This window comes from Gobius niger (genome assembly GCF_951799975.1).
Source record: "Gobius niger genome assembly, chromosome: 5".
Classification (NCBI taxonomy): domain Eukaryota; kingdom Metazoa; phylum Chordata; class Actinopteri; order Gobiiformes; family Gobiidae; genus Gobius; species Gobius niger.
Genome location: NC_136856.1, coordinates 21,750,149 through 21,763,372, shown reverse-complemented (window position 1 = coordinate 21,763,372; position 13,224 = coordinate 21,750,149). Strand labels below are relative to the sequence as shown.

General features: G+C 39.8%; 1 protein-coding gene across 1 annotated transcript; it reads right to left on the bottom strand.

The window, feature by feature from the left end:
- Positions 1-6,688: 6,688 nt before the first annotated feature.
- On the bottom strand, positions 6,689-7,114 carry LOC306963584 (ribonuclease-like 3; the record flags this gene model as incomplete). The annotated part of the gene is made up of 1 exon (XM_079557160.1): positions 6,689-7,114. One exon carries the CDS (start codon positions 7,112-7,114, stop codon positions 6,689-6,691), a length of 426 nt encoding a protein of 141 aa, XP_079413286.1.
- Positions 7,115-13,224: the final 6,110 nt, after the last annotated feature.

Below are 13,224 nucleotides of genomic sequence, written 5' to 3'. Positions count from 1 at the left end.
GGCTGAAGCTTGTTTACTGTTTCTGTCCGTACACCAAAGTCATGGTGTAAATATCTCCGTAATAAATGAAAAACAATAAAGAAGTCTGTCACGTATTGCTGTAAGTGCATTATTTCTCCTGCCAACTTTTCAATGTATTTCTGTCCCACTGCTCTGCTGCCATCTTTTGGTAGAGAGAGTACACAGACCATCAGAATAGATCTAGAAACATCTCTCAACTTCATTGGGAACTGCCTTGACCGGTGACGATAATGTGGCAGCTGGTGACTCTGCGATATAATGCACACAACAATCTATAGAGTTATTTGGATAGTCAGGCTAATATCCAGGAATTAACAAAACCCAAGAACCACTCGTCTCAAAATGGGCAGACAGATTAAATACATGATGGAGGGAAGATCACATATTAAAGCCATACTGTGCAACATGTCACCCAAGAAACATAAGGAAATACAAGCGTGTATTCGAAATTATTGATGTAAAAATGAGTTAAGAAGCACTGGTAACGCAATAATAACCGGTGAAAAAAAGCATTTACCTGATTATTATGAGAATGGATTTTTTAGCTCTTTTTAACAGTTTAGCTCTTGTGACTTAACATCAGACGGCAGTTCTGCAGTGTGGCTTTAAAATACTATCATCAAATTTGACTAAGAATAACACAAAACTCAACAACATTATGCTGTTCAAATCATTGTATTTTCTTGTAGAACTAATTATTACATCCTGAAGGTTTTAATCATGAACTTTTTAACTCATTCACTGCTGTTTTCGGCTCAATTGGCAAAGATGTGAGCAAGATGTGAGCAAGGCCTGCGAAGTGCACGGGCACTTCGCAGGCCTTGCTCACATCTGATGACGATGTACCTGGTAGCAGAGCGCCCCCTGTACTCGCAGCGGGGATAGCGTCTGTTGTTTCTCTGTTTACAGTTGACAACAGGGAAAGGCTGGAGGCTCACTCTATTGCCAGTTTGCCCATAAGGTGCACCTGCCTTTCCACACACCTTCTCGACTTCTGTGACTGAGGTCTGGATAAAGGTGTTGGTCTCCTTGCAGGCGTTGCTGTTGGCGTTATGGGTTATGTGCCTGCTGCGCATCACAGTGTCACAGCGGTTCACGCTCATGCCTGGGTTGATGTGCTTGATGAATTCCTCCATGGTCTGACCAAGCACACATAAGGGCGCCTCCATGATTATTTCCCCCAGCAAAAATTGAACCACCACTTAACGATCGTTGCCTTTTTAATTTTTTTTTTTTTTTTACTGTGGTGCTGTACCATTTGTTTTCTATTTTGCTTCCACGTATTGTGAGCCCAGTGATACATTTTATTATAAATCAGCTTTGAAAGCATTGCCAATTTTATTCTAAAATTATAAATACTGTCTAATAATGATCATTAGGCTATTTCATTTCAAAACCAACTTATTATTTTTTAGATTGCACTTGCACCGATGCACCACGGGTCCTGCACCGTGAACAGAACCGTGAGAGCTGATCCCCTAAGATTTATCCGTAAAATATTCCACTGTCTCTTGAATTCGATTTCCTGGGTTTAGCAAACATATTGTAGATGTAGTCGCTCATTCTGCTGGTGCTCTGGACAACGGCTCACTCCTTTCTGCACACTGCAGCGCAGGGCCGTGCAGAGAGCTGCAGAGGGGTAGGGGCTGAAAAATCAAAAGGACACTACACCAAACCCTTCCTCCCACGACCCCTGACAAACCGACCGTTCCGGCTCCTCCTAAATTCTTATCACAATCACATTTATTTCAAATCCATTTTGCTATTTATTTATCTTTATGTATCTTTTGCTAGTGGGGTACTTTTCAGGGGCATCTGCCCCAGGCCACAAGTGTCTTAGCAGCGCCCCTACAGAAACACAGACTTTCACAACTGTCTCCCTCATGTCCCTCTCTTCTCTGGGCGGTGGCTGAAAACAGGGGCTTAAGAAAAGGACACAAACTACTATAAGAATGTCTGGGTGTGAGTTTAAGAGAACATAGAGCTGAACTATTTTGACACAAATACGTCGCAAGGTTTATTTTTTAGATCGTACAAAACTGTCGGCTTGTTGACCTCATTGGTCCGTGATTATGAGGCTGACTGATACAAAATGAAGAGCGATCTGAAGCACAAGGTGCGGAGATCATTGTGGTTGGGGCAGTGAGTTCCAGAGTGTGGGGGCGGCGATGGAGAAGGCTCTGGCTCAATCCGAAACCATCAAATTGTAGCCTCTAAGCACTAACACTAGCAACTAACTCCTTAACCTTTCATGGGGTCAACTGTTAGACCTCTATGAGAGTTAGTGAACTAGACGTTCAGCAGCATTTGAACAATCCGTCCGTCCTTAAACAGGGAAAAGGGAAGTGACATCACCAACAGCTGCTTTTCTTCTTCTTTAAAGTTATTGGTGGAGTGCAGGCCAAACAAAAGTGCATGTCGCCCCCTACTGTACAGTGTCCAACAACAACATAGTGTCCAAATAAAGACATTTAAGGAGAAAAATAAATCCAAATGATCTCTTACGCCAAACCGGATGTTCGTCAGCGTCCGTCATGGCAAGTTGCTTCCGAATTGGTAAGTCAGTTAGGAAGTGGTTAGGAAAAGGAGCCTTGATAACTATCATGGCCACTTTAGCATAGGGACCTCTGATGCTAACTAACCAGTGATTAGGAGCTATGTGCCATCCCACAAGCCACTGCGCCAAACCCCCCCACCCCCCTCGCCCCCACCCTCGAGTGATTCATGCACAACCACTGTTGATTGACAGGAGCACATTTAATAATAAAAAAAAATAATAATAATTAAAAAGTAAGATTGTGCACAAGCCAAACTTTATAAAAGTGACAAAATCCATGTTGTCGTCCCCACAGCTCAGTCACATGTCAGTGTTAAAGAGGAAACTCAGGAAACAGATTAAATGCTTTTGTTTTCATTTAGTAGAAACTTAAGCCACATGGATCATTTGCATAATGTAGCTTTATGAAACAGCTGTTGAAATAAAATAGCACTAAAGGGAAATGTATGGATCATTTGTTTGGACACTATGTTGTTGTTGACACTGTACAGTAGGGGGCGACATGCACTTTTGTTTAACCTGCACTCCACCAATAACTTTAAAGAAGAAAAACAGCTGTTGATGATGTCACTTCCCTTTCCCCTGTTTAAGGACGGATTGTGCAAATTCTGCTGAAGCTCTAGTTCACTAACTGCATAGAGGTCTAACAGTTGACCCCATGAAAGGTTAAGGAGTTAGTTGCTAGTGTTAGTGCTTAGAGGCTACAATTTGATGGTTTCGGATTGAGCCTAAGGCTCAATCCGAAACCATCAAATTGTAGCCTCTAAGCACTAACACTAGCAACTAACTCCTTAACCTTTCATGGGGTCAACTGTTAGACCTCTATGCAGTTAGGGAACTAGACCTTCAGCAGCATTTGCACAATCCGTCCGTCCTTAAACAGGGGAAGGGGAAGTGACATCACCAACAGCTGCTTTTCTTCTTCTTTAAAGTTATTGGTGGAGTGCAAGCCAAACAAAAGTGCATGTCGCCCCCTAGTGTACAGTGTCCAACAACAACATAGTGTCCAAACAAAGACATTTAAGAAAAAAAAAAAAATCCAAATGATCCAAACATTTCCCTTTAGTGTCATTTTATTTCAACAGCTGTTTCATAAAGCTACATTATGCAAATGATCCATGTGGCTTAAGTTTCTACTAAATGAAAACAAAAGCATTTAATCTGTTTCCTGAGTTTACTCTTTAACACTGACATGTGACTGAGCTGTGGGGACGACAACATGGATTTATCACTTTTATAAAGTTTGGCTTGTGCAGAATCTTAATTTTTAATTATTATTATTTTTATTATTAAATGTGCTCCTGTCAATCAACAGTGGTTGCGCATGAATCACTCGAGGGTGGGGGCGAGGGGGGTGGGGTTTTTTGGCGCAGTGGCTTGTGGGATGGCACATAGCTCCTAATCACTGGTTAGTTAGCATCAGAGGTCCCTATGCTAAAGTGGCCATGATAGTTAGCATCAAGGCTCCTTTTCCTAACTACTTCCTAACTGACTTACCAATTCGGAGGCAACTTGCCATGGCGGACGCTGACGCACATCCGGTTTGTCGTAAGAGCTCTTAGCAATCTGCCCGTTTCGGAACCAGCCTAAGGACTTTCGCCTTGTTCGAGGCGGCTGGGTAGTTGAGCAACCCAGTTCGCCTTCGCGTCTTTAAGTTGTCACTACATGGCTAGCCTCATTTTGTTAGTGACTTGTTTGTTTAGTTAAGACGCTTTGTTTGTCATTAGTTCCATTAGGTTGCTTTGTTTTGTAGGAACTAATTTGAATTATTTGTTTGGTAACTTTTCTAAGTAGTTTTTATTTTGTTCGTTTTCATCTTTTGGTTTTCGTAAGTGCTATTTTTGTTTTACCCGTTGGGCCTCCTTTTGTTCCCTTATTCCTTATTTTTGTAAAATTAAAATCTGCAGTTTTAGTAATTCCATCTACTGTGTTCCTTCCTTTGTACCCTAGAACAAAGAGGGCGTAACAGCGGAGGAGCGGAAGGATCGAAATGGAGTGTGATGGTGAAGGAGGTCGGTGAGGTATGGAGGGGCCAAATTATGGAGGGCTGTGAAAGTGCACGAGGAGGACCTTGAACTGGATGCGTTGAGGGACGGGGAGCCAAGGGAGGTTCTGAAGGACAGGCGTGATGTGTTCACAGGAGAGAGTGTGCGTGAGGAGGCGGGCAGCGGAGTTCTGGATGGACTGGAGTTTATTGAGGGTTTTGGATGGTGAGCCGTAGAGGTAGTAGTCAATTCTAGAAATATCTCATTCAACACCTTCCAAGATTTCTTCTGATCCCCCGAGGCAGATTTGAGACGATCAGTGAAGTATCTTGCTTTGCTGTCTCATATTAAGCTTGTTAATTTATTCTTATAATGTGTAGCCTATATAAGGTTTTGGCTTCCCCTCTACAGGCCGTGGGGAGTCCTTACCTCAAGTGGAGGAGTTCAAGTATCTCGGGGTCTTGTTCACGAGTGAGAGTGTTTCTGTCTGTGTAAATATCTCCGTAATAAAGCAAAAACAATAAAGAAGTTTGTCATGTATTCCTATAAGTGCATTATTTCTTCTGCCAATTTTTCAATGTATTTCTGGCCCACTGCTCTGCTGCCATCTTTTGGTAGAGGAAGTACACAGACCATCAGAATAGATCTAGAAAGGTCCGTACTTCACTCAACTTCATGTGGAAATGCCTTTACCGGTGACAATAATGTTATTTGGATAGTCAGGCTAATGTCAGTAATTAACAAAACCCAAGAACCCCTCGTCTCAAAATGGGCAAACAGATTAAATACATGAAGGAAAATCACAAATGTAACCAGGTGGTTAAATATTGTTTTACTGCGACGAGTTTCAAAGTTCCTATCTGCCCATGAACGCACCGCCACTCTCCGCCCGCACTACTGATTGCGCGATTACAAAAAGGTGCGCGCTTGAGTTGGTTAGTGTCGGGGCTGGTATGCTGGCGTGTTGGTAGCCTTTCTTGTGAGTAACCTTTCCACTTTGTGTTATTTTAAAACTATTTGTCTGTGCACTGGTTTAATTTGAACTGTTTGGTTAGGGTTTTTGTGGAGTTTGCTGGGCTGATGCTGCTCCTCAGAGGTGCCCTGAGCCCCCTGTTCGTGCTCCTTCTGTCTGCCTAAGGTAAATGTGTCCGTCTAACAGCCTAGGTTTGGCCAATTGACAGTGAACTGACGTTTTTCTATGTATTTCAGCTATGTCCACGCTGCTCAATTTAAGCTCCGAATTTGCCAAACAAACGAATTTCACCGACAAATAATCCTGTAACTCAAAGCACTTAAAGCACTACAGCTTAGTACTTACTACCTTAGCTGGTTTATGGGGGATTTGTTTGAGTTTGTTTTCTATTAACGTTTTTGATTTGTTTGAGTTGATTTATTAACATTTAGTTTGTTTGTTTTGTGAATATTTTCTATTTGGTTTAAATTCCCCATTTACTTTAGCTATGTTTTAAGTGTTTGTTTTTGGTTATTCGAGGGTTATGTTTTGTAAGGCGCATTGAGTTGCCTTGTACGAAATGCGCGGTATAAATAAAGTTGCCTTGCCTTGCCTTGCCTTGCCTTAAGCAACTTTAATAAAATTGAACTACAAATGTAAAATAAAAGATTTATATTTTTACTACCTCTGCTTTGGTTCCTTTTGTCACCAGACTTACCTCGGGCATTGGGTTGGTTTAAATGGGGAACCCCTAGCCTAGCCCCGTGGTTACACATATTAAAGCCATACTGTGTAACATGTCACCCAAGAAACATAAGGAAATACTAGCGTGTATTCGAAAAACTATTATTAATGATGGAAAAATGACTTAAGAAGCACTGGTCTTTACAGTGAATGGCCTCATTTCTCATCAGACTTGACTCATATAACAGCTGGAAAGCTTTTACCTGATTATTATGAGAATGTTTTTTTGTTCATCAGGATTTTACAACAGTTTAGCTCTTGTGACTTATCATAAGAGGGAAGTTCTGCAGTGTGGCTTTAAAATACTATAATCAAATTTGACTTAGAATAACACACAACTCAACATTATGCTGTTCAAATCATTTTATTTTATTGTAAATTGCAACTCATAATTCAATCCTGAAGGTTTGAATCATATACGTTTTTAACTCATTCATAGCTGCCTTCAAAGTGCACGGGAAAGCCGTCCTCACAGTTGATGACGATGTACTTGGTAGCAGAGCGCCCCCTGTACTTGCAGTGGGGATAGCTTTTGTTGTTTCTCAGTTTACAGATCACAACAGGGAAAGGCTGGAGGCTCACTATCATGTTAAGTGTGCTTTGGTGGGGTGCTCCTGCATTTTGGCACACCTTCTTGACTTCTGTGGCTGAGGCCAGGATAAAGGTGTTGGTCTCCTTGCAGGCGTTGCTGTTGGCGTCATGGGTTATGTGCCTGCTGCGCATCACAGTGTCACAGCGGTCCTCGCTCATGCCCGGGTTGATGTGCTTGTTGATGAATCTCCTGTAGCGCTCATTGACGGTCTGACCAAGCACACATGGGGAGAGCAGCACCAAACACAGCACATAGGCCCTCATGGCTTCCTGTAAGATTAGGTTCAAAAAGAAAGAATAAGGGGTGTCCATGGTTAACCGATTAATGGTTAAAAAATTGCGTTACTGAGTAAAAGCGTTTTGCTCGCTTAACTCGCTTTAATTTGCCTTGCCATTGAAAATACTTGTAATACATTTTTGCCATAGCACTCCCAAACATTTGTTCACGAGAAGTAGTCATTGCGTATGGCTTAGTAGATTAACTTTTCAATATGAAGCGGGCCAAAAGCAGCACAGCGTGGGAGCACTTTCCAACCGAGAATGACAGATCAAAATGCAAGTATTGCATTGCAGTTGGTGCTGCTGGGTTGGTTAGTGCGCACACTAATTGTTCACCTACTATTAACCGCTAAGGGCCTTGGGTAACGGTTAATGAGAAATTTTAAAATGTGCAGCCGTAATAATTACACACAAAGCGAAGCATCCTAAATGAAAGTAAGAAGAGCTGTGTAACCGCGTGACCGTGTCCAGCACCTATGAAACTGCATGGTCATGGGTTGCACTCATTTATAGGGGAAACTCAGGAAATTTGAAGATCATGCAAAAGTTCATTTATTTCTATAATTCAACTTAAAATGTGAAACTAATGATAATGAAAGTGACATATGTCAAGCCTTTGTATGTTTTCATTTTGATGATTCCGGCTTTTCACTCCTGTTTTCTAAATAGCCTGGCTATTTCTATGTAGGCCTATTGTCTGTATTGTCAGTAGCAAGACAAGTTAATTTTTACAGCACATTTCATAGGCAACTCAATGTACCTCACAACAACCCACCAAACACACAAAAATGAAAATGCAATAAAAGCAAATCAATTGAACCAATTACCTAAGGACAATATACATTGCCTATATATCTACATATATGTACAGTTTCTATTAAAATGTGTTAAAATATGGTGAAATGCCATCGGCAGCAGTCAAAAACCATGCTTTAAGGCTGGACTTAAACAGTCAGAGTTGAGGCCTGTCTCACATCGTCACTGTTCCAGACCTTTGCTGCATAAAACTGAAACATGGCCTCACCATGTTTAGTCGTGAGTCTACTCACAGATGTGGCCTGCTCATGCTGTGTGCATACTTAGGCAATTCTGAAAAATGTCAATTGACAACTGGCTCGCTTTACTTATTCTGCTCAAAGTAGTTGATTTTGGAAAATGATACTTCTGAAAGACTGATTGTGGCACTGACTGCAGTCGCCCACTGCTTGTAAGAGCTTCCAGTGCTTTCTGTAGCATTGTTGAATGAGGATGTGTTCAATACAATATCTTACCCTATTTCATTAAAGTCTCTTGACTTTGTGAAGTTGGATCCTGATCACAAAATCTGCTGCAAAAGAATGAAAACGATTTGTTAGCTGTGTGATAGTGTAACAGTTAAAAAGAAATTGAAAAACAGACACCAGAAAACATACACTTACCTTTTTTCAAGGTTGTGCTCCAGGTAAATGATCAGGGTGCAAACAGTTTTTATAGTGGACCTCCTCCCACCTGCTCTGACCACAAGCTGCTAACCACCACGGCTGACGTCCCCTTTTCTTCCTGGCTTCATCTGTTATTTTTACTATAACTACTTTTAAGTGACTTGTGTGATGTGAAAAACGCTCAACAACTATACTGCTGTCCTTATACAATTTAAATCTTGAAAATGTTATGTCCCTTTAATGTAAACGGATATATAGAAATTTAGAAAAGAACACAAGTTCTGAAGTTGTATTGACTGTGTTTGAATGGACTCGGATGTTTTGAGGATAATTATATATTGCAGCTATTCCCAAACATGGGCTCTCCTATATATTATTGTGCAATATGTTTGCTCCTTTCCTTTCCTTTTGTTCTGCCACCAGATATGCACATGTACATGTCAATTTCATTCCTTTAGCACATTTACAATGCAAAAAGCCCAACGTGCTTTACATAGAGGTGCTCGTCATATAATTAGAATATCATGAACATTTCTGTTATTCAACTTAAAATGTGACACTAATATATGATACAGACTCATTACATGCTAAGTGACATATGTCAAGCCTTGTTATAATTTTGATAATTTTGATAATTATGGGTTAGTCTAATTTAAAAATATTCAAATTTTATTAATTTAGCGTTTTTACAAGCTGAGCCATAATCTCAATTATAGCATATACTAAAGGTTATACATCTCACTTTGAATGTAATGAGTGTATCATATACAGTGCCTCTCGTAGGTATTCATACACCTTGAACTTTTGCACATTTTGTCATGTTTACAACCCTAAACATGAAGATTTTATTTATATTTTTTTACTGAACGTTCACACACAAGTAACAGACAATTGTGAAGTGAAAGCAAAATGATACATGATTCTGTTAATTTTCAAAAAATAGAAAAGTGAAAAGTGGAGCTTGCATAAGTATTCATACAGCATTTTCTGAGTGCATTAAATTGCCTTTAAAACATTTCTAATGACTCCAGAATGTTCACACCTTGGCCTAACGGTTAAATAGGGGCCACCTGTGTGTAATTTCAGCTGTTCTTTTAGGCCCTCAGAGCTGTGGTCGGAGTGTGTTGGTCACTGAACAGCATAATGAAGGTCAAGGAGCACCAGAGAGGTCAGGGATAAAGCTGTGGAGAAGTTTAAAGCAGCATTAAGTTATACAAAGATTTCCCAAGATTTGAACATCTCCCGGAGCACTGTTCAATCCATTGTTCGGAAATGGAAAGAGTAAAGCACCACTGCCAACTTACCAAGGCGTGGTCCTCCACCTAAAATATCAGAGCGAACAAGGAGAACACTGGTCAGAAAGGCAACCAAGCACGCCAAGATAACTCTGGAGGAACTGTGAAGTCCTGCCGCTGAGCTGGGGGAATCTGTACATGGGACAACTATAAATCGTATTTTTCACAAATCTGGCCTTCATGGACGAGTGGAAGAAGAAAGCCATTATTGAAAGGAAGCCATAAAAAATCCCGTTTGCTAGAAGTCATATGGAGGACACAGCTCCATGTGGCAGAAGGAGCTTTGGTCAGATGAGACAAAAATTGAACTTTTTGGCCCAAATGCAAAACGTTATGTATGGAGCAAACCTGACACTGCTCATGGTTCTGAGTGCACCATCCCCAGTGTCAAATATGGTGGGGGGAGCATCATGCTGTGGGGCTGCTTTTCCTCAGCGGGGACTGGGAAGATTGTGAGAATAGTTGGGAACATGGATGGAGCCAAATACAGAGACATTTTGAAGGAAAACCTGCTGGAATCAGCAAGAGAACTGAGGCTGGGGCGGAGATTCACCTTCAGCAGGACAATGACCCTAAACACAAAGATAAATCTACAATGGAATGGTTCAATAAAAACATATTAATGTGTTAGAATGGCCCAGTCAAAGTCCTGACCTAAATCCTATTGTAAATCTGTGGAAAGAATTGAAAACTGCTGTTCACAAACGCTCTCCTTCAAATCTGACAGAGCTGGAGTTGTTTTGTATAGAGGAATGGGCTAAAATTTCAGTTTCTAGATGTGCAAATCTTGTACAGTCATACCCCAAGAGACTTGCTGCTGTTATTGCAGCAAAAGGGGGTTCCACAAAGTATTAATTCATGCTGTATGAATACTTATGCAAGCCCACTTTTTTGTTTATTGTTGTGTTTATTCTGGTTTTGATTAAAGCCAGTATTATTTGTATTGTGAACTCTGACCCTGTACAGCACTTCGGGAGATGACTGTTTTGTGACACCTCTAAGAAAATGTGCAGGTTTGGTTTTTCACCTCAAAACCACAAATGCACACATGCTTTAAAAACGCTATAAATGTATCTGTTAACCACAGAACTGCAGTCAGTTCAACAAATAAAATATATATTTTATGTTTTATATAGTTTTTTATTCCTTTAAAAAAATATATTATTTATTATTATTATTTTAAACAACAAAGAACAACTACCAAAAATAATAGTAATGAAGAAGGGAAAGAAAATAAATAAATAATGTAAAAAAAAATATTGACATGTTCACAAGCTGTGTTCACCCCATGGAACATTTTGGAAAGCCGTACTTTGGAGAGGTGTGGCCTGTGCAGAACTTTGAACTGAAAAAGTCCATGACGGGCACAAATTGAAGATCAGTGCACGTTTTCTTGAGCTTTAGTCCATTGAGATGCACTGATATTTATTCCAATGTCCTTTTGCCAAGCTTCTTTTAGGTGATCAAGTGAAGGCATATTCCATATCTGACTGTTCATTCCATATTTTAGAAATGTTTTCTTTTTTACACGGGTCTTTCAAAAGCATAGTGTCAGAGCTGGGAGGCTGACGAGGAAAAGATGGGACCATTGATTTAACAAAGCTGCGGATTTGTTAAATTTAAAAAAATATCTGCATTAGCAATTTGATATTTCTGACGCAGCTGATCAAAAGATGCAAACACATTTTCAAAGTATTCCTTTGACTTTCCGCAGAGAAAAAGCAATCCCACGAAGTGCTGGGTTGTGTGTAATCATTTCAATGTTTTCTGATTGGACACTACAACCATAGAACCTGAAGTGAGGCAATCCCAATCCACCAAGCCCCACAAATGCACTGGGAAACCAAACTTTCCAGCCCTGCAAAAAAGACTCCACTAATGAAAACAAGCTATGCATTGAAACAAAAATAAAAACCTTTGTGCAATTTTGATTCTTACCAAGTTAATTCTTCCCGCTAGAAAAACTGAAAGGTTAACCCACCTCTCCAAATAATTTTCTGTTTGTTCATTCAATGTCATGAAATTATGTTTAAAAAGATATAAAGTCCAAAATCTTTTAAAACAGACATAACTGGGAGAGATTCTTTAGGCCTTGACTACAATAAATCATCAGTGTACAGTGAAACCTTATGCTCTGTTATTCCCCTAAATATGCCAGAGGAACAGCATACTATTCTATAATAGTTCCAAAATGACACTTCTGATTGTTTACTGCATAAGCATAAAGTGCATAAGTATCACTAATATCTGAATCGTAGTCATTGCACCCCCTGTTAGAGCACTGTGATCGCTGAACAGTGCATTTCTAAAAAAAAATGAAAAATTGGCCTTTCTGCCAACAAAGGTGTAACCATTAAAAGGCATTAGACAGGAACATATTTTTAAATACTTGCAGGTACAGGTGTGTGAGTTGGAGGGACGAGGGGAGGGGCGTACGAAAGAGATGCACTTTATGTATTGTGTAGTTGTTGTCCTTGCCTGTTTTGTCTGTAATGTACTGCTGTGTGTTGTGGCTCATATGTTTTGTATTTTGTATGTTGTCTTGTTTTTTATGGGACTGCGGATGGAAATTAGCCTTGAGCTAAATCCCGCATATTTACAGCACTAGTTGTCTGTTCATTAATATGCACTGTCCCATTCAAATAAATTAATAAATGAAATGAATAAATGAAAAATGAAATGAAATGAACCATCTCAGATCTCATTTAAAAATAAAGGAGAAAGAGCTTTTGCAGTTGCAGGGCGTACACTGTGAAAGTCCCTCCCTAGAAATAAATTTGACCTTGACTTGTGAAATTATTTATTAACAGATGACTGCAACATATTTCCATTAAAACACCTGGAAGGAAAGGTTTAGCAAGCTTAGTTTTTCACCTCAAAACCACAAATGCTTTAAAGACACCATAGATCTATCTGGTAACCACAGAACTGCATTCACTTCAACTAATCAACTCTATATTTTATGTTTTTTAGTCTTTAATAGAAATATTTCAGTTTACACTACTTGTAAAGCCTGTAACTCTATGGTTAATAATTATGCATGAGGTATTATTGCTGTTTACCTATTCTTCTTCTTAATGACTTTCTTTTGACCGTTATACAGTCGGCCTATGTAAAACAGATGGGACTTGACCAAATTTAACTTTTGCACACTTTTTATTGTGAAAAACAATGTTTTTTGTTTTTTTCATGAAAACAAAGTCAAATCCTTTACATTCAGTCTTGTCACTTTAGCTTGAATACATAACCAAGAAGTGACCCACAGCCATAGTCGTGGGGAACACAGCATTTCACACAATCGACACAAAATCACTCAGTAGTAGCACAATAGTATGGACTGGGACCAAAGAAAGGAAAAGCCAAAAGTTACAGATTGTAT